The sequence below is a fragment of the Elgaria multicarinata genome, chromosome 6 (assembly GCF_023053635.1).
Source record: "Elgaria multicarinata webbii isolate HBS135686 ecotype San Diego chromosome 6, rElgMul1.1.pri, whole genome shotgun sequence".
Lineage (NCBI taxonomy): Eukaryota > Metazoa > Chordata > Lepidosauria > Squamata > Anguidae > Elgaria > Elgaria multicarinata.
In genome coordinates, this window is record NC_086176.1 from 52,718,490 (window position 1) to 52,741,262 (window position 22,773).

The following is a 22,773-nucleotide window of genomic DNA, read 5'->3' on the forward strand; positions in this document are numbered from 1 at the left end:
GCCCTAATTGCTTGCTATTTTCTTCTAAAAATTATTAATAGACAATACTAAAATCGCACAGACACAACTAGAATTATTTGTATTTGTATATGATCCAATGGTGGTGGCCTGAAATTTCTTTGTATGCCACAGCAGTAAGGTTAATATGTCAACAAACTCTTTATGATTTAGGAGATCGGTTACAATTTTGTATGTTAAGGGTCTTTAAATAATCAAATTTATGAGCTGAAAACCAGAATCAAATACTTGTTTATTTTAAAAAGTCTTTTTTTAAAAGGTTACTGTGTTGGTTAGGAAATCTCATGTGAGAACATAACTAATCAAGAAGAAAAAGGCCCTTTCACAATAAATCAGGGACACAGGAAACACATTCCTGTTTGCATTACCTGTGGCTGTTTCCCCAATTTACTTCTGTGATCCAGCAATACATTAGGTCAATACTACAAGGCTCTCTGCTACTGTTAACTTTGTCTTGTCAAAATGTGGGGTGCAGAACGTTTCTGTAACAGTCTTCGAAACAGTTCATTCTTCCAGTTAATTCACTTACCATATGTTTCAAAGCTCCATAAATCTGCAGTAGAAATTCCTGTAATTCAGGCAAGTGAAGGCAAACATCTTGCTGAGATTCTAAAGTGGTGATTTGACCCCACTCAAGAGTCTTGTGCAGCCAAAACTCCAAGCTTAATTTAGTGGATGTAGTATCTTCGGCCATTCTGTCACCTTAAAGAAAGGGGACAGGGAGGAGAAAAGGAAAAATTTATCTGTGAGAAAAATCTTAGCTAATGTTTAACACATGAAGTGTAGAATTAAACTGTTTTTTGCAGTTTGCTTGATGCATAAGTTACTCTCATAGCTTCTAAAACAGAATGCTTTTGTGTGTCAAAAGTAGGAGTGGAAGAATAGTAACTAAAAATACCAAAATGCATCACTTTGCTGGGACTCACACTTTTACTATTAATGCTAACTAATCAATATTTTGTTACAAGAGAAGTAAAACTGTATTGGTAAGAATACTCAAGGAAACACACAGAGGCATGTACAATCTGTAGGCTGTGGGAAACAAATGCAGTCAGAACCCTACTTTTTAAACTAAAGACACCCTTGGGCTGCAATACTTCACCCAGAAACCACATGTTTGGAACAAGAGCAACACTGCTAATTCCCAACATTCACAAATCTGAAGTATTTTAAAATATAATAAATCACAACTTTCCATGTAAAATACGTATTCAAGCATTCTGTATAACCATGTCAGCATCAAAACTCAACCATAAATTACAGTTTCAGGCAAAGAGAAATTTGGTTATCCTCTTTCTGACTTCCTTGAAATTGGAGGAACTGTCAGTCTACCAAACCCCTCCGTACTAATATTTATTTAATTTATTTATTTATTAAATTTTTATACCACCCAATAGCCAAAGCTCTCTGGGCGGTTCACAAAAATTAAAACCATAATAAAACAACCAACATGTTAAAAGCACAATTACAAAATACAGTATAAAAAGCACAACCAGGATAAAACCACGCAGCAAAATTGATATAAGATTAAAATACAGAGTTAGAACAATAAAATTTAAATTTAAGTTAAAATTAAGTGTTAAAATACTGAGAGAATAAAAAAAGTCTTCAGCTGGCGACGAAAGGAGTACAGTGTAGGCGCCAGGCGGACCTCTCTGGGGAGCTCATTCCACAACCGGGGTGCCACAGCGGAGAAAGCCCTCCTTCTAGTAGCCACCTGCCTCACTAACTTTGGCAGGGGCTCACGGAGAAGGGCCCCTGTAGATGATCTTAAGGGCCAGGTAGGTACATATGGGAGGAGGCATTCCTTCAAATAACCTGGCCCCAAACCGTTTAGGGCTTTAAATGTCAATACCAGCACTTTGAATCGGGCCCGGACCTGGACTGGCAGCCAATGAAGTTGTAAAAGGATTGGCGTAATGTGAACTCTCCGGCCAGTATACAATCCAACTCACTCCGATTCTTTCTCTATGCTCCCCTAAGACCAATGCAGCTGGTCATTTTTGTACGAGGGTGATGTGATGAGGCCACTACAAGTTGCCATTTGGCACATGCTGGCCAATCTTGTGAATGCTCCAACACACATGACAAAGATCACAGCTCACCACTTTTAAAACATGAGCCATAAAGTAATAAACAGGCACCATTCATAACCCTTGATTTTGCCACCACTTTAGTGCCACTAAAATCTCTGTTGCAACGGCACTGATTCATATCAAAAAGGTTTAAAGGAAGGGATCATTGCAGAACAATGTGTCCAAAACAATTTCCACTGATTAAATTTCCTTCCTAAAGAAGATTGATGGTGCTATATAAATAAATAATAATAATAATAATAATAATGAAGGTAAGGATGACATGTCAGACAGGCAGATGGTGCTGTCAGAGATACTGGGATACGTTCACTTCTTTAAACCTGAAGTAAATAGAAGCAGCAGTCCCTTTAACCTTTGCAAATGTCACATCTGGGTGTAAAAATCCATGCTTTGGGGAAAATTTGCAGCCAAACAACTGATTGACAAGGAACAGCCATCAAGAGAAAGTAAGAGAGATCAAATTCCAGGAACCATCCTACCTTAAACAGATCCTAACATCCAGACAAAATTTCTTAAATGGCTCATTAACGCTGGAGAATACTTCTGCCAGCTATGACACACCAACAAGTCATGGTGGAACTAAAGCAAACTAATGCAGTATGCATATTTTGTAGATAAAAACACAGAACTCCTGGATCTTTAAAAAAATATAAAAACAGACACAGGTCAGGACCATGGTATTAAGCTAAGATTTTTTAAAAAACATGGTCCCTCATGCCATAGCCGTTTGTTGGGTTGAGATGTACCCTGGGAAAAGATGCACGGGTTAAAAAAAAAAGCCCTCTTCTAGCACAACACTCTCATATCTGAGTCTGATCTGATTTAATCTAGTTTAGCCCCAAGTCTTTGCAGCTGTTTAGGAGTCTTGGGTGGGCGGGGGCGTTGAAGGAGAAGCTTTTTGGGAAAGTGATCCCCCTTCCTACTCAACTTGCATATCTCTTAGCAAATAGGTATTACAAAACGCACTGTAACTCCCTAGTGCTCTCTCATCCAAAAGTTTCTGGACTTTGTATTATTAAGGGGAAGAGGGAAAACACCTCCAGAAGAATCAATGAGATTTTGGAAATCAAAATAAGATCCCTGGGTTGAGGGTGCACTTTAAAGTTAATCAATGATTAGATCAAAGCAGAATTAAATGAAGAAAATGTATGTTTATTAGTTTGTTTAAGTATGTATTATTATGTATTATGTATTACGGGGTTATTATTACATATCATATTGTTTGTATTGTTTAGAAATATGGTTATTATGTAGTTATAGAAAATCAATAAAAACATTTTTTTAAAAGGAACTTAAACCCCTGTAGCCCCGTCTTACAGCTCACCTCTCTAAGGCCTAATCTACACCAAGCACAATATAGCACTATGAAAGCGGTATGAAAACAGTATATAAAAGGCAGGATCCACACCAAGCAAGATACAGCACTATGAAAGCGGTATATGGTATGTGTCAATGGGCCCCAACAGTTGTCAGTGTACTTCAATACCGCTATAAAGCAGTAGTGTGGCTCCTGCCTTTTACATACCGCTTTCATGCTGCTTTCGTAGTGCAATATCGTGCTTGGTGTAGATTGGGCCTAAGTGAAGAGCACAAGAGGCATATTCCTCAGGGAGGATGGGGGCAGGAAAGAATTCAAAGGGATAAAAAGAAAACGAGGGCGGGACTCCATGTCCCTCCAGTTTTATCAGGTGATAGCAACCATGATTTGTGATGTGAAGACTCTACTGGCAATCCTCAAAAATCACAGGGGAAGTGGGGGAAATTTAACATCAGAAATTTATTGCTGCCATGAAAAGAGAAAAACAGTTATCTAACAAGCCGTAAGTAGTTGACAATCCAAACCAACGTTTCTTTAAAAAGAAGTTGCAAATAGAATTTTAAAAAAAGAGTGGGGGGGAGTGCTGTATTTTTTCATACACTTTTATGCATTTGGACCCCACCCAAAGGGGAAAAACTCAGGTCAGCTTGGCAGCTAGAGTTCAACAATGTCTGCATTAAGAAGTATATCAAAGAAAATGTAAACAAAGACCACATTGTTTGCATTGCAATTATGTGGGCTTCATTTGCATTTTTGTTGTTTCTGTCAACTAAAGTTTTATGGATTTGGATAAAATCAAACTATAAATCCTATGCTTTATTAGCCAACTGTTGGGGGAAAGATAATGAGCATTCAGTTGCTCAAGGGCCGGGGTAGCACAAAAGCTTACTTATTTATCTTATATAACCTATATCCAAATACAACCAATCTTGCAATACACTAAGGCCTGATCTACACCAAGCAGGATATTGCAGTATGAAAGCGGTATATAAAAGGCAGGAGCCACACTACTGCTTTATAGAGGTATTGAAGTGTACTGACAACTGTTGGGGCCCATTGACACAGACCATATACCTCTTTCATACTGCTATATCCTGCTTGGTGTGGCTCTTGCCTTTTATATACCGCTTTCATACTGCAGTCTCCTGCTTGGTGTAGATGAGGCCTAAGACTCCAATCATATACACACTTACCTGGGAGTGAGTCCCACTGAATTTAATGGGCCTTATTTTTAAGGAGATATGTATAGGATTGTATTGTAAGAGAATTTACACAGAGAAAAAAATCTGCTAACAACCAAGTTTGGGGGATATCATGGAATGTTCACAAATATTCCAACTTCTCAAAGAATGGAACTGTCAACAACAAAATCTTTTCTAATGTCTAATCATGGAATCCAGGGCTTGGAGGACAAATTTTATTGTCTAGACTATCAAGCTCTGCACAAATTGAGTGCACTCACCTCAAAAATCCTTTTCAGGCACAAAAGGGAACAGAGATGTCAAGCAGGTCCATTTCATTGGCTCTGCTAAGAGACCAGCTCAACAGCACTCGTCCTTTAGCTACAGAAGTCATTCCATCAGGGAACAGTGGTGGGATATCTGTGAAGCAGCGGCATTCTGAGCTTCTCTGAATGATTTGGCTGCTCATCTCCCTGAACTGTTCTCTTTCCAGCTCTTCATTATGAGAATTACCACATAACTTTAAGAATTAGTGTCTGAGTTTGCTTGGTTTTCTCTGCACTCCTCATCCCTCTTGTGTGTCATGTATTTTGTGTGTCATGTATTTTGTGTGTCATGTATTTTGGTTTGTAAGCCTGCAGACAGGGACTGTTTTGTTTTCTTGATCTTATGTAAGCCACTCTGAGAGCCTTTTCAACTGAATAGTGTAGAAAAATGTTAACTAGACAGTAAAAAACCAATCCCCTATGATTGGCAAGCAGTATGAAGCCATTCAGTTGGTCATGGCAGCCTGGACACTTTTTCCAGCTCTAAAATATCTTTTTTTTAGGTATGATGACCAGAAAGATACACAGTATTCTAAGTGTGGTAGCACCATAGATTTGTATAAAGTAATGTGTAGTATTACTACTCTATGCATAAAATTGCTCTCAAAAACTGATTCTCAATTGTTTTGGAATGGTTCATGAAACTTGGCCCAATACATTCTCTGGCCAAAAATGTTCCCTTCAAGGATTTCTCTTTCAATCAGGGAACCATCAGCTTCCCTCCCTTGCCATGGGTGAAATCTAAAATTACCTATGTCAATTTAGAAGTTATTAAACTTATGGTTGATTTATGTTCCTTCCAAGAGTGTCTTGCTAAACTGCACTTATGAAAAGGTAGACAATTAACTTGACCTCTATCTCCTAGGGGATAGGGGCTCTACACAACTGTAGGCTGTTTTGTGTGCTTCGGACAAGCTATGCCCACTTATAGAATGGTAGCTATAGCTGAAGCAAGAATAGGATGTGAAGTAACAGCTCAGAGATCTGGAGTAAAAACAGCTATGCAAACTAACCTGCTATTCCTGAATTAGGAATCCCTCTCCTTGAGGTAGAGGCTATTTTGATACCTAACTATATGGGAGAGATATCCCTGAGCTTGGAGGATGAGCCAGCCTTGATAATAACTCTATTCAATTCTAGAGTTGACTCACTGAACAAACTCTAGGTAGATCTTCCAACTCTCAATGGAGAAATGAAGGACCTCCTTTAGGCAGGTGGTTACTCATCACCCTGTCTAATGGGGCATTTGACCTCAGTCCTGGCAACTTGTGGCCCTCCATTTGTTGTGGCCTACAATTCCCATCAGCTGATCCAGCACAGTAAATCATGGAGATGTTGGGAGTTGTAGGCAAAACACCAGAAGGGCCACAAGTTGCCTACCATTGCTTTATAAGGACATGCAGTTTTGGGGATCATAAATGGCATTAACTAGTTAACCTGGATCTGTGCAGTTGACCCGCAAGAACACATTTCCACATCCCATCTTTAGAATTATGAAAGTCTAGCAACTGCTGTCGTGTCTCACTACTTGAGAGCACTATTAATCACAGTCAAGTTGCAAGGTGCATTTTATTGCCTGTTCCACATTATAGAGAGAAGGAAGGACTGTGAATTAATTTGGGCATCACACAGGTGTGGCAATCTTTGGTCCTGTATCTCCTGCCTGCCTTTCCCTCCAAGCTTGTAAAATGAGAGCAAGAGAGTGGAGTGCCTTAAGTCCTTCCAACTTCCTAAGCCTGTGTCTTTTTAAAAGCTAGAAATGGATAAAATAAATTTTGCAAAAGGAATGCCAGAATATTGGCGAAGAAGACCCCTCTTTTTATACGGTCTTTTTCATGAAATAGTTATCTTTATATATGTGCATGTTTGTATGTATACACTCGTGTGTGAGAGAAAAAATACCATCACTGTACATGATGCTTTACAAAGTTTGTTGCCACAGCCATTTCAGTTGATTTGTATTTTACTTAAATCTGCTATAATGTCCTTAAAATGTAAACAGATAAAACTTAAGTAGAGACTTTCGAAGTATTTGCTATTGGTACCACTTTTATTACCACTACAGAGTCTAGGGTCTCTCATAAATAGTCTTATGGAGATAAATTCAAAAACCCAAAGCAGGAGACCCAAGGGAGCTATGACTTACTTCATCAAATAAGGCCTTTTTACAAACAGCTTCTGGATAGTTGGCAAAAAGAAGCTTAAAAGGCACTTAACTATGCAGGACATCTTAGTGGTAAATGAACATGAAATCCAAATGAGGAAATTCCTCTTTTTCCATTTCTTCATTATAACTTTCTAATATACCTACGCACTTCCCAAGAGGCCAAGAAAAACAATGATTTCACTCATTCCATGTATACCATTCAAAGAATCAGAGACTGCCACTTCCCTTGAGGGAAATAAAGAATTTCTAGAGAACCAAAATGAGTGGAATCAAGGAAGGAATGGTGAACACTATGATTTAAGTGGAGCACTACCTAAAAGTGAACTACACCCAAATGAAATCCATTTTGAGGGCACTAGGGAACAGAAGAAACCATCTAAACTACCGAGGCAGTTTTAAGACCAATTTCAGAAATCCCAACACTCCAGGTGCAAAAATGCCTTGAGAGTAAATGGTAAAATAAAACATTCCAGAACAGTATCCATGTTATTTTGTACAGCAAGATTTAAAAGACAAGCATCCCCAACTGTATGTACAGAGGCTATTCTTCTGTACACATTAGGCTCCATTCACTCCTTTTACTGAATGCATAGAAATTCAAGCACATTCCTGTTTGCCCGTTCCATGTGCACAGTGAAAATGTTTTGAAGGTGTGAAAGGGCTAGAGTATCTTGAAAAGGGCTATTCTCTCTGTCAAGGAAAGTATGTCTGTGAAGACTGTCCTGATCTACGTCTTGAGATGCTCAGCATGAAACAAAAGAAACCTGGTTGTGCTGCTGCAGCAGCTGAAAAAGGCACCGTAGGATCAAGTTGCCTGACACATTAGACCTTAACAGAGTTTGTTAGCATAAATTATAGATGGGAAAGGTCATGTAACCTATGCCACCGACAATGAAAAACTATTCCCTCTGGTTTATTTTCAGTTACAATTAAGTTTCTCCAATTAATACCTACTCTGCTGCAAAGTGTGGACTCCCTTTCCCCCCAGTATTAACTGCAGCCGTTGATTCTGTCTTCTTATTACATTTCATGCTGCTATGAAATTACCACTGACTGAGGAGTTCTGGATAATTATAATTCTCCTCAAATTGCTCCAGCTGCTTTCTGGGAGAGAACAAAATAAAGCCTGGCTCCTCCTGCCTCAGAACCTCCCAGTCAAATGATTGTTGTTCTATACTTTTAGGAAGTGGGGAACCCTGTGGAGTTTAGGCATGGGGTATGTTACATCTTTCAGATGCTGTAAGCAGCATTTCTAACAGATTAACTTTATTCTGTCGTGAGCTCTCTGGATTAGTCTCTCAGTCGTAACATTTTAGTCAGTAACTTTTGTTAACTTTGGTCTAAAGGCAGTGTCCTACCTACAGTACACCAAAGGACTGCAATCATACGATATATACATTAATATACATTAGTAAAGCCCCAAGTTAATAAGAGAGGGAGCATAGGAACATGAAAAATTAAATTGTCTATATTCTACGGAAAGTGTTCAGAGTAGTATTTTCCGAAGGGAGGGTGGAGACACAAAGGAATCACATAATAAGACAAGGTGGATAAGAATTGATATATTTGCTATTTAAAAAAAAAAACATCCTAAATAAAACTCTAGATTTCTCTCTAACATAAAAAATAACAATTAAAAATTAAAAAAATACTAAACCTATACTTACAGTCTCATAAAAATGAAATCCCTACCGATCAAACACAGACATTAATTTCAGTTTTCATCTTATGAAAAAAGCTCTGTCCAGCTAAGTAATAACTCTTGCTTCTTGAACATTCCGGGGCTTTCAGATCCTAAAGTGACATGTGCAGAAACACAGGCTAGATAGGATTGTTGTTCTGTGCTTATGTTGTGGTGGAGTTGGGCCAAACAAGGCAAAGGCTATGAGAAAATACAATATATGAGTGGATAAAATAATAATAATCTATATAAATAAAAATGTAAATGTCTGTTCGAAACAGACGTTATATCTCCGAAAGTTCTTCACCGATTGCTTTGAAATTTTGCCACAACGTTGCATTCGAATATGCGAGCGTTGTTATGTAACTATGTTCTATATGGGGTCAAAGGTTTGTCTTAAAATCGAAGAAATAGGCCTCCTCAAAACCAGTCCTGCTGATCATTGTGACATCGCCAACCAGTAGACCAATCCGCTGCCTCTGACTCCTCTCCTACTTGCATGTTTTCTCACAATTGGCTGAGTGAATATAGATGTCACACCTGTGACAGTTACACGTTCTGAAGAAAGGTTAATGCCAGGAGTTTCCGCTAACCCTCTCACCGTAAAAACATCCTTTTTAAAAAACCAAACAATCTGCTCTACTTCATCCAAATAATGCCTCGCAGAAGATCACACTTAGGTCGTCGTACTCGCAGAGCGGAAGCACTGCGACGAGAAATTGCAAATCAGACTGAGGAAGAACGGGCATCAGCAAACGAGAAAAAAAGAAAAAGAATGCCTCAAATACGTGCCAAGGAACCAGCCAAGCAACGTTCAGCCAGACTTGAGGATGCACGGTTGCGAGCACGGCAATCGCGTTCTACAGCTTCAGATCTGCTTTGTTCTCAACAGAATGAACGCGACAGGCTGAGAGTGGCTGAAAGACGTCAATGAGAAACAGCACATCAGCGTCAAACACGACTCCGTGGTAAACAATCACATGATTACAATCGCCTTGCATTCCAGTACAACCCAACTGATGATTATAGTTTGAGGCGGCATGTTCTCATCGGCACTATGACTGAAGTGTGTCCTTATTGCAAGGCTCTTAAATTTAATGGAGAAACAAAAGGAATGTGTTGCGCTGCTGGAAAAATTAAACTGCCTCAACTCGGAGAACCACCACAGCCATTACAAACTTTGTTTGCCGGATATACCGCAGAATCAAAGCATTTCCTATCTAACATCAGGAAATACAACTCATGCTTCCAAATGATGTCGTTCGGCACAGAAATCATCACAGCTCCATTTATGCCAACTTTCAAAGTCAAAGGACAAATTTATCATAAAGCCGGCTCCTTCCTTCCGTTTCAAGATAGTCAACATAAATTCCTACAAATGTATTTCATTGGTGATGGCAATGATGAATTGAATGCACGCTGCGGAATTTATACCGGCATAAAAAGGTCCATTGTTTCAAAACTGCAACAGCTATTTCATGAAAAAAACAATTTAGTACATTTGTTCAAAACAGCAATTGACATGATGCCATCTGATACACACAAGATTGTTATTCATGCTGACAAAACGCCTGCTGGAGAACATGTGCGAAGATTCAATGCTCCAACTATAGACGAAGTGGCAATTGTTATAGTCGGAGATCAATCTTGACAGGACCTTTCAAAGGTGACGATGTCCGCATTCCTCGCATTCCTATGATTCCAACAGATATGCCATTTCAATTTAAGAGATTGCAATTCCCAATTCAATTGGCATTTGCAATCACCATCAACAAAGCTCAGGGCAAATCTTTAGAACTGTGCGGTTTAGATCTAGACACAGATTGCTTCTCACATGGACAATTATATGTTGCATGTTCTAGAGTCGGCAAACCAGACAATCTCTATATCTACACAGACAATGGAACAACTAAAAATATTGTATATCCACAAGCATTGTGAAATTAAACATATTAGAAACATCCGCTTTGTCTTTTCTTTCTTTTCAATTTAACCAGACTGAGCCACAGCAACGCGTGGCAGGGTACAGTAAAATGGGGACAAAAGTTTGTCTTAAAATCGAAGAAATACGCCTCCTAAAAACCAGTCCTGCTGATCATTGTGGCATCGCCAACCAGTAGGCCAATCCACTGCCTCTGCCTCCTCTCCTATTTGCATGTTCTCTCCTATTTGCTCTTATAGGTCATTGTGACATCGCCAACCAGTAGGCCAATCCACTGCCTCTGCCTCCTCTCCTATTTGCATGTTCTCTCACAATTGGCTGAGTGAATATAGATGTCACACCAGTGACAGTTACACGTTCTGAAGAAAGGTAACTGCCAGGAGTTTACACTAACATCACCATAAAAACATCCTTTTTTAAAAACCAAACAGCAGGCCAATCCACTGCCTCTGCCTCCTCTCCTATTTGCATGTTCTCTCACAATTGGCTGAGTGAATATAGACGTCACACCTGTGACAGTTACACGTTCTGAAGAAAGGTAACTGCCAGGAGTTTCCACTAACCTCCTCACCGTAAAAACATCCTTTTTAAAAAACCAAACAGCAGGCCAATCCACTGCCTCTGCCTCCTCTCCTATTTGCATGTTCTCTCACAATTGGCTGAGTGAATATAGATGTCACACCTGTGACAGTTACACATTCTGAAGAAAGGTAACTGCCAGGAGTTTCCACTAACTTCCTCACCGTAAAAACATCCTTTTTTAAAAACCAAACAGTATGCCAATCCACTGCCTCTGCCTCCTCTCCTATTTGCATGTTCTCTCACAAAACTTTGCAACGGCACGTGGCTTGCAGTAAAAAAATTACTAAGCAACGTCGTAGAAGCAACAATCTTGACAGGACCTTTCAAAGGTGAAGATGTCCTCATTCCTCTGATTCCAACGGATATGCCATTTCAATTTAAGAGATTGCAATTCCCAGTTCGATTGGCGTTTGCAATCACCATCAACAAAGCTCAGGGCCAATCTTTAGAATTGTGCGGTTTAGATCTAGACACTCACATGGACAATTATATGTTGTGTGTTCTAGAGTCGGCAAACCAGACAATCTCTATATCTGCACAGACAATGGAACAACTAAAAATTTTGTATACCCACAAGCATTGTGAAATTAAACATATTAGAAACATGCGCTTTCTCTTTTCTTTCTTTTCCATTTAATCAGACTGAGCCACAGCAACGCGTGGCAGGGTACAGCTAGTAATAATAATAATAGGATTCTTTTCAGCCCAATAGCTATCAAATCTTGCTTTGGACTATCCTTCATACACATTTCGTTTTGATTTGATTTGTTTTTGTGAGAGGAAGGCTGGGCCAAGACAGAAGCAGAAAGGAGCAACTCTGGAAAGGCAGAATGCCCAGTGTCAATCTTCCTGTATTCACATAGTTAGGCTGCAATCCCATACCTACATACCTGGGAGTAAGTCCCATTGAACTCAATGGAATTTATTTCTGAGGAGATAGGATTGTGCTGTCAACCTCAAATTGTCATGGGTGCCAGTCATAAGAAAAACTTTATAAATTGAACTTACCTGTATGAGCTCAAAAGTATTATTTTTATTTTGTATATTTCTGTATCTTTCCTGCTGAAGCTAAAGAACATTGTAACGAAATGTATTATATCATGTACAGTTTGGTATATTTACCCATGAAGTTGTGTTAAAATTATTTGAAAAATTGTTTTAATATTGAAAATCAATAAAAAAAGAAATAAAAAAGAAAGAAAGACTCTATTTGGGAAAATGTTAAAGGCTTTCCTTTTATACGTAAAATGCAGACTTTGAAGAAAATGAACTTTTAAAAATGTAAAAGTAAAAATAACTATTCTAAAATATACTGTGGTTTAATTACTTTAATTAAAGTTTTATCAAAAAATAAATGTCAAGTTGTTAAAAAGAACAGAAATATCTACTTGATTTTATAGATGGAAAGTACTGTGCAACTGAAAAAAATGCCAAGAATGAAGTATAATATATGAAGCCTTTTATCTAGATGCAGGAGCCATAGTTAGTACCTAAGGTAGCTGAGGCCTCCCAATATCTGCCAAGATCAACACTGCCAAAACCGAACACTAAAAACTAACTAAAATATAACTAAATACTATGTAAAGCCTACATTGTAAGATCTGAAAATAAACAGAAAATAAAAAGCTTAAGCTAGAAATGCTAAGATAGATAACTGTGCACCTGCAACATATCACAGTTTGAAAACAGAGTGTTTTTACTTTCTTTTACCCGATGAGGCCAAAGTAAAAAGCCTAAGAGCACAGCAATGGGCCCTGCATGCACATTCCCCCAATCCCAATGGCAGTCACATAGTAATCCCTGTGCAAAAAATATTGTATAGCCAATTTGTTGAAACTTTCTCAACCTCTCTTCAAGGTTGGAAAATTATTGCCACAGTTGGAAGATGGAAAAATGAATTTAAGCAATAGCAATCTGCACAAGTGAATATACAAACAATCAGAAAACTGAACCAGGATATATTGGTACCAACGTCTGCCAAATAGCATCACAATTGTAGCACTTTTGTTTCTTCTTTACTGGTGGCTCTTGAACTGTGTGGCAAAAACACAACCACGGCACATCAACCATCAAGTGAGACTCCAGAAAGGAATTAAGCTCCTAACTTGAACTGAATATTACAAATTATCTGCCCAAATCAAGAAATTAATGAACATAATGTCATTTGTAATAATAAATCACTACTAACCACTGAAAAGGTAGTCACAAGTTATGCCAACATTTTATTTCCTGATTTTATGAACTGCTAGATGGAAGCAGCAATTTATAGGACTAAGTTATCAGGACCTGAATCAGGCAGAATGGCAAAGGGGGATGGCTTTGTGCAGTGGCAACAGCTCTAATACTGCAACATGCAGATTTGCTTGGCCTCAACAGCAATATCTGGGATATGCCTTCATAAGATAACCTATATGTATTTAGATGTATGGCTTGTGACAGAAAAGAGATCTAGGCTCCTACAGAGATCCTACAGAAAGTGGAGGAAGGAACTAGAGGATCAGCAATCCTTGACTTGATATTGACCAATAGGGATGACTTAGTGGATAAAGTGGCAGTTAAGGGAACTCTGGGGGAAAGTGACCACTTGAATTCTTGATTATGAAGGAGACAAAAGTTGAGTGTAGCCATACACATACTCTGGATTTTAGGAAAGCTGATTTTAATAAACTCAGAACTATAATAAGTAAGGTCCCATGGCAAGTGAGCCTAATGAGAAAAAGAGTGCAGGATGGGTGGGAGTATTTAAAAAAGGCTTAGAGACGACATGAAAACAAAAAAGGATACATATAGGAAGTGGAAGGAAGGCCAGGCTACAAAAGAATAGTACAGACAGGTAGCACAGAAGTGCCGAAATGGCGTCAGAAAGGCTAAAGCTGAGAATGAGCTGAGATTAGCGAGGGATGCTAAAAGCAATAAAAACGCTTTCTTCAGATACGAGAGTAGTAAAAGACAGAGGAAAGAAATGGTGGTTCAACAGCTTAATAAGGATGTCAAATTGATAACAGATGACAAAGAAAAGGCTGAAGTGCTCAATTCCTACTTTGCCTCAGTTCTCCCAAAAGCGGGTCTATGAACCCCCTGGAAAAAGTGAAGCAGAAGTTGAGGGGACAGGATTGCAGTTTGAGATTGATAAACAAATGGTCAAAGAACACCTAATTTCCTTGAATGAGTTCAAACCTCCAGGGCCCGATGAACTGCATCCTAGAGTAATGAAGGAGCTAGCGGAAGAACTCTCAGAACTTTTGTCTATTATCTTTGCAAAATCATGGAAGCTGGAGCGTGTTCAGAGGAGGGCAACCTCTGTGAACCACCCAGAGAGCTTCGGCTATTGGGCGGTATAAAAATGTAATAAATAAATAAATAAATAAATAAAAACCAGGATGATCAGGGGCCTGGAAACAAAGCCCTATGAAGAGAGACTGAAAGAACTGAGCATGTTTAGCCTGGAGAAGAGAAGATCGAGGGGAGACATGATAGCACTCTTCAAATACTTAAAAGGTTGTCACACAGAGGAGGGCCAGGATCTCTTCTCGATCCTCCCACAGTGCAGGACATGGAATAATAGGCTCAAGTTAAAGGAAGCCAGATTCCAGCTGGACATCAGGAAAAACTTCCTGACTGTTAAAGCAGTACAACAATGGAATCAATTACCTAGGGAGGTTGAGGGATCTCCCACTCTAGAGGCCTTCAAGAGGCAGCTGGACAACCATCTGTCAGGGATGCTTTAGGGAGGATTCCTGCATTGAGCAGGGGGTTGGACTCGATGGCCTTGTAGGCCCCTTCCAACTCTGATATTCTATTATTATTATTATTATTTATTTATATAGCACCATCAATGTATATTCTATGATTCTATGCTGTCTATATGCCTTCAAAGCCCCGGGCTCGCTGCGAATTTTCCCTGAAGCTGCAGTGTAAAGAAGTCAGGGGCTTTTCATGACTTTTCCCTTGGGACTGAGGTTACCATGGCTCTTCTGCTGTGTGATGTCACTCCGAGGTCGATCAGGGGGGCGTTTCAGGGTGGATGGTGACCCTGATTGGTCATAGGATGCCAGGAAGAGTGCGTGGGGTGGGCTCCAGTATCTGAAAACCCCACCCACCCTGCTGGTGTGGTGATTTCCCACTCTCATCCCACAGCAATAATCATTCAGAGTTTCAGCGACAAGGAGTGGCAAAGCAGCACTGTGAAGTCAAGGCACTAGAGAAATAGATTTCAAACTTTCCATACTCAAGGAACCATTTACACACTGATTTGCTTGCAGCATTTTGAGGGCACACTCTTAGTTTATGCACTGTGCTGGACACATCATAAGAACATAAGATCCCTGCTGGATCATACCAAGGGTCCATCTAGTCCAGCACTATAGTCACACAGTGGCCAATCAGCCGTCAGCCAGGGACCAACAAAGCAGGACATGGTGCAACAAAACCCTCTCACCCATGTTCCCCAGCAACTGGTGCACACAGGCTTACTGCCTTGAATACTTGAGATAACACACAACCATCAGGGCTAGTAGCCATTGATAGCCTTCACCTCCAGGAATTTATCCAACCCCCTTTTAAAGCCATCCAAATTGGAGGCCATCACTACATCTTGTGGTAGTGAGTTCCACCTACTGGGCTTATGTACTGAACTCATGCCAACTACAAGTGCACCACAAAGTATGTCCAAAACTTCCAATTGCACGTGGCAGGGAACAGTCCTGGCATTGTAAACCCCTTAATAAGTATCCACAGAAACCCAGAGCACCTAGGAACACAGTCTGAAAACCATTTAGTGAAAGCACTGATAATGCAAATAAAAGAAAGACAGATATAAACTTGCATTGTGTGGGTACAGAAAAGACAGGATAAGCAGTGATGGCAGGAAGGGCAGTGCAGCTGCCAAGGCAATCTAGAAAAAGCTTGCATTGACCCGGCATGCTATAAATTCCAGTTCAAGCAGTTGCTAATCTGTTCATATGTTCTTGCATAAAAATCTTTTTTAAATGAGTAGTGTAAGAAAAACTCAGTACGTTCTGGAGATAGAATAAGAATTTTGAAATAAAAGATCATATATCAAACTGAATAGAAAACTATGAGTACATTTATATGCAATAAATCAAATCTATGTTCTACAAATGTTTTACCTGTGTGAAATTAGGAAAAGCAACTGATTACAGGAAAATAATTTTATCTAAAATAAATTAATTCATGGAGCAGTAATATAAAGATTAAAAGGCTTTGGGGTTGTTGTTTTCTTTTTTAAAAAAATAAATAAATGCCAGTCCACAAGAGGGCAAAAATTATAAACATTTATTTAGCAAATCTGTTTCCATCCAAAAGATGGCAGTGGCAGATCAATCATCAGTCTGTATATTACAAAAGTAAATGGTAGAAGAAAGGAAAATGCAAGCATAGAGAAACCCACCCCACCCCACTCCCCCATATACACAAAATAAGTTACTGTTGCTAGCAAGATACTAACATTCAAACATTCTCTTGAATAATTGTATTTTGAAACAGACCACTGCAACTATCAACGCATATGTAAATATCAAAATCCCAAATCTCAGTAAAAAGTTCTGACCGAAAAAAGTTATCAAACACACAGCATTTGGAAGAAATGTTCTGCCAGCCTTTAAGCTTAAAAATAAAGAAAAGAGTGCTCACTTGAAAATTAATCAACTGCTTTTAAAAAATACAGAACAAATTAAATGTTTAAGGTGACCTCCACTGCAGATGGATTCTCAATATAAATTTATGCCCATGAATCAAACCATCAAAAATTGCTCATTTTGTTTTTCTAAGCATCTTATTTTGTACCTGTAAATCAGTAAAATATATCAAGAATTATACACTAAAGTTAAATATCATCCAAGTTTTGAACTCTCTATCTAGCTTTTTTACAGTCCAGCCGGCAGAACTCTCAATGGCTGATGGGATATCAATGGGAGGACTGGGGGCGGGGGAGAGGGCAGATGATGTGTCAATCAAACACACCATTGACTAATAGTCAACTCAATGCAGGCCTTAATCCACACCACAGTTGGCCTTAATCCACACCACAGTTGACTATAATCATGTCATGTGGGGAGAACCCCCTTGATAATTAACAGTGGCGCTGACTATTAACCCACCATTGACTATTGCGTTGTCCGAACGTAGCCAGTTTGTTCATGCGTTCCGTTGTTCATCCCACCTTTTCTGCAAGGAGCTTAGAGCGGCATACATGGTTCTCCCCATTTGGGGCTTACAACTCATTCAGACAGGTTATGCTGGGAGAGAGAAAGTCTGGCCCAGTGAGGATTTCAACCCAGGCTTCCCTTACCCTATTTCATCAATTTAACCCCTACACTATACTGGCTCCAGCTGAAGTGAGGTCAAAACCTGCCTCCCATCCCTCAATCTGAATGGCCCCACCTTCACTGACAGGCATCCTGAAGGAAGGTAGAATGCAACCCCTTCCCATGGGCTCCTTGCATTAATCAAGGATTCCTGCATTGAGCAGGGGGTTGGACTCAATGGCCTTGTAGGCCCCTTCCAACTCTGCTATTCTATCATTCTATGATACAAGAGAATGTCTCTCTGTGCCCTCAAACCATGACACCTAAAACTTGGTAAGCATACTAAGGGGACTCTGGCTGTGCATGCCAGGATTATTTTTGTTTTTAAAACACATTAATTAATTGCAGGCTGTGTTTGAAGCCTGCAATATCATTAGTCACTAGGTGACAAACTGACCAAAACATAGCTTTGCAATTGATATAGTTTAATGCCGAGGTGGGTGGGGAAGAGGTCATCCAAAGGGCAGTTATACAGCTCCCTCCCCACCTCCATTCACCGGGGAATGGAGTGGACAGACCCCCTCCCACAGGGTGGCTATAGAGGTGCACTATGACAGGATGCTGTGTCTAGAGGTGCCAGCAGCCATGGCTTCACTCAGACAAGGTGAGGACAACGTGTCCAACTCTTGACAGCTGGGTCCATTTGCTTGAGTATTTAACTGTATCAGTCTAAGGGCTATTCCAACCCATATGAAGCTGGGTCCACTGCTAGTAAATAATTATTATTTTGTGAACAGTCCATGGACACAAATGTTTCATCTCATTCATCGCCACCATCCCTATAATATAAAAATAAGTCTATAGGTAAGTCTGTCTATTTTTACATTATTTCAGGACAAGCCCACCCAAAAGCAGGTCAAAAGAACAGTTTCTCTCCCCCTGCCCATTTCCTGGGGATGGAAGGAGAACTATTGGAAACAATACCCCCACCATTTAACTCATAAATAATAGACATTTAATTGTGAACCTAGCTACATCTCTGATCCTTAAGCACTAGCCAGGTAGCCACATAGACAACCATGGGCACGTCTACCCAAAGGGTTTGCCCCGGGGTGGCTTTGCATTAGCAGCACGTCATCTAGATGACACAGCCGCCATTGCAAAGCCATCTGGGGGCAAACCCTGGAAACTCAGCTCCAAAAAAGTCTGACACTTATCCTGACTTTTTGGGCAGTAGAGCCCATGGCACCCCGATTGGTCGCCATGGGCAGCCCTGCACCTGTAAAAGTAAAAAATAAATTAAAACAGGGGTGGTAGGAGGAAATGAATGGGGCTATTCCTCCCCCCTTTTTAAATTTTATTATCTGTATCTTCAAAGCTGCGCAGACCTTTATCGAGAGAGGGACGGGGGAATGCAACCCTGTTAATCCTGCTCGATCTCTCATCGGCTTTTGATACCATCGACCATGGTATCCTCCTGGATCGACTCTGTGGGATGGGCATCGGAGGCACTGTGTTACAGTGGTTCTGGTCCTACCTATGGGGTTGTTTTCAGAGAGTAGCATTGGGTCACCAGTCCTTGGCCTCTTGGCAATTGAGCTATGGAGTGCTGCAGGGCACCATCTTGTCCCCAATGTTATTTAACATCTATATGAAGCCGTTGGGAGCGGTCATTAGGAGATTTGGAGCTAAATGCCATCAACATGCTGATGACACACAGCTCTATCTTCCTGTGATAACTGAATCAGGTGAGGCTGTGCAGATCCTGGACCAGTGCCTAGACTCAGTAATGGGCTAGATGAGGGCCAATAAACTGAGACTGAATCCTGGCAAGACAGAAGCCCTGTGGGTGAGTGGTTCCCGAGTCCAGGAGACAGGCTCATTGCCTGTTCTGGATGGGGTTGCACTGCCTCTGAAAGAACAGGTTCGTAGTTTGGGGGTACTTTCAGACCTATTTCTGCCATTGGAGGCTCAAGTAGCCGCTACGGCTCAGAGTGCCTTTTACCATCTTCGGTTGGTTCGCCAACTATGGCCTCTCCTGAACAGGGATAGCTTGGCCACGGTGGTACAGGCATTGGTAACCTCAAGATTGGATTACTGCAACACATTCTATGTGGGGCTGCCCTTGAAGCTGCTCCAGAAGCTGGAGCTAGTGCAGAATGCTGCAGCTCGGCTGTAGTTTGGAGCTGCCCCTTTCCAGCATGTAACTCCTCTGCTGAGGGAACTACACTGGCTGCCTATTCGCTACCGGGCCGGGTTTAAGGTTCTTGTACTTGTATACAAAGCCCTAAACAACTTGGGACCAGGATACCTGAGAGAGCGCCTTCTCCCTTACCAACCTGCCCGGTCACTGAGGTCATCCGAGGGCCTGCTCCTGGTGGTTCCACCTAGATCCATCCTCCGATTGGAATCCACCAGGGGAAGAGCCTTCAGCATGGTGGTGCCCCTCCTGTTGAATTCCCTGCCTCTGGAGGTCAGGCAGGCTCCAACCTTGTACTCCTTTCGGCACCTCCTGAAAACATCTTTATTCCAAGAAGCCTTTCCTTAATATGCAGCCTTGAATCTGTTTTTGCTTCTTTTAAATTTTGTTTTAACTGTTTTATTCTGTTTTTATTTTCATTTTATCGTACATCGCTCCGAAATTTTTCAATGGGGAGCGGTATATAAATATTCTAAATAATAATAAGAAAAATAAATAAAAAGAAATGGGGGGAGGAACGGGCAGCCAAGGGGAGGAGAGAAGAGATGTTTCACCCCAAGTCCCTGCCCCCTCTCCTCACATCCTCCCTCTGGCTGCCCGTTCCTCCCCCTCCATTTTTTCTTTTTATTATCTGTATCTGCGCAGCTGTAGACATACAGAAAAAAAGTCTTAAAAAGGGGGGAGGAACAGCCCTGTTCCTCTCCTCCTCACCCCTTTTTTTAAAAAACCTTTTAAAGACCAGGAAAGTTTGCACTTGCGTTCCTTCCCATGTAGATGTCAGGAAGGAACACAAGTGCGGGAGCAAGGCGCCTCGTGTCGCCAAAGCACCGCTGTAAAGACGGGGGCCAGGAATTGCATGCAGGTGAGCAAACAGACCAGCCGAGGAAGGATAGTGCACTCCATCCCTCCTATGTGCCCAGCATAGAAACATAGGGGCAAATAGGAGAGTTATCAGCAGAGCCAACTCCAAATTTGAGAAGTGCCCCCTAATACCTCCCCCTTCAAATCAGTGAGTCCTGGGCCGTAGCTAGAACTAAGGTTTATCCCAGGATTGTCCTAGGGTCAAACCTGTTCATCTAAGTGCCACACAGGGCATCCAGCACTCAGGCAGGGACGGACCTGGGATGATCCTGGGATAAACCTTAGGTCTAGCTGTGGCCCTGGAGAGCTTACCTGCCAGATGTGGCAGGCAGTAGCAGAGCCAAGTGACTGGGAGCAATCACTTGCATTTCCCACAATTCCCTTGAGTAATGCTATGTGGGGGCATTGTGGGAAATTCAAATGGTGGCTAGACCCAGCCACACAGTGCTGCTTTTAGTATCGGGCCAAAAAGAAAAAAACTGAAGTGGGACCTAGGCTAGCAGTCAAGCCCTGGCTCTCCATTCCCCCTCTGCCAGCCCCAGCAAACAAGCAAGCCATTTTGTAGGCTAGTAAGGACATAAGAAGAGCCATGCTGGATCAGACCCAAGGGTCAATTCAGCATTCTGTTCATACAGTGGCCAAACAGCTGTCAATGGAAACCCACGAGCAGGACATGAGTGCAACAGCACTCTCTCACCCATGTTCCCCAGCAGCATAACCATACTGGAAGCAACGCATAGCCATCAGGTTTAGTAGCCATCAATAGCCTTCTCCTCCAAGAATTCGTCTAAGCCCCTTTTAAAACCTATCCAAATTGGTGGCCATCATTATGACTTGTGGCAGCTGAGCGTATTTCCACATCCCGTCCTTTCAACAAACCCTATTAACCCCACAGCTTCTCTTGCTTCCCCCCACCTCCACCAACCCTTTTCGCTCAATAAATACTAACGTTTTCTTACATTTAAAGGTATGGAATAATGGGGGGGTAGGAGGAGTTTACGCCACAAGGACTTCCTTTAAGTAGGACATTTCTAGTGAGAGGCGCGAGCCTCCCGACGATGGAGCTTCCGCGCTTCATTCCGTCCACCGGCGGCTTCCCTCGGCGCCGTGAGGCGAGCGCGCGTGCTGACGTTCACCTCTCGCTCCCACTCGAGTGCGCGTGCGCGAGCGGTGCAACGCTCCTCGGAAAGAAGTTACGCAGGAGAACGCGGGAAACCGTATCCCAGCGGAGGTTTATGGGGCCGAGGAACCATCAGTCCGACAACTTGGTTTCAGTTCCTCTTTCTGCATCTCTCCTAAGCCCCGAGCTGCGCCTGGCAGTTGCTTCGCACACCCCATGGCCGCGGTTCTCCAATGGGTCCCCGTTACCTCTTTGAGTGGAGCGAGCAGAGGAAGCGTCTCTGCTTGGCCGCCGAGCCCTCCCGACGCCCCCCCCCCCCGCGGGCCTTCCTCACTCCCTACCGCAGATCCGTCTCTATTCATACCCGCCCCAGAGTGAAAGAACCTTTGCAAGCTCATGCGTGCAACGCTTTGCACACCCGGGATTCGGTCCCATTTGCAAATTCGTGCTCAAACGTGCATAGGCTACTATCACGCTGACCTTACACCGGGGTGGCGGAGGAGGGGACGACGACACCCGGATTGGATTGGATTCCTACTTCCAAATAAATGCATTCAGGGTCGATCTGGGAGACTGCGATGCTACGCGCAGTTACTATTGCGCTAGTAATCCTCCATTGAACCAAGTGGCCCATTTACTTCCGAGTAAACATGCGTGGGATCGGTCTCCTTCGCCACCCTCTTTCTCCAGACACTTTGTGCTAGCAAATGTCAACGCGGCTTATTGACTCCTATTCACCACCGGGCCTCCCAGCCAGACTCACCATCGCTGCCTCCCGCCCTACTTTTCAAAGTTCAGACGGATTCTCTCTTCCAAAGGAGCGTCGCCGAGCTTACGGAGTGCACGAGCGGCAGCCAGAATGGCCAATGGACGCTCGGCGTGGCAATTGTTCCTGCCCCCTAGCCCGTAACGTCCAATCGAAGAGGCGGGAGGTGGAATTTCCTCGTCACGTTCTTAACCCTTTGCACTCCTCGATTCAGACTGAGCGTGAGGAAGGCGACAAGTTCTAACTGGT

The 22,773-nt window shown here is 41.8% G+C and overlaps 1 protein-coding gene across 3 annotated transcripts in view; it reads right to left on the bottom strand.

Moving 5' to 3' along the window:
- Window positions 1–22,567, bottom strand: part of FANCC (FA complementation group C) — an 86,243-nt gene extending 63,676 nt beyond the window's left edge. Inside the window, exons 1-2 of one of the 3 annotated variants that reach the window (XM_063129418.1) lie at window positions 4,895–4,970; window positions 548–720 (exon numbers count right to left, since the gene is read on the bottom strand). In XM_063129418.1, the coding sequence (XP_062985488.1) occupies window positions 548–712 (165 nt within the window). In that variant the 5' untranslated portion in view covers window positions 713–720; window positions 4,895–4,970. Of the gene's footprint in view, window positions 1–547; window positions 721–4,894; window positions 4,971–21,597; window positions 21,656–22,521 lie in introns of those variants that run through there. The other 2 variants (XM_063129415.1, XM_063129417.1) reach the window with 2 other exon arrangements.
- Between the last annotated feature and the right edge of the window lie 206 nt (window positions 22,568–22,773).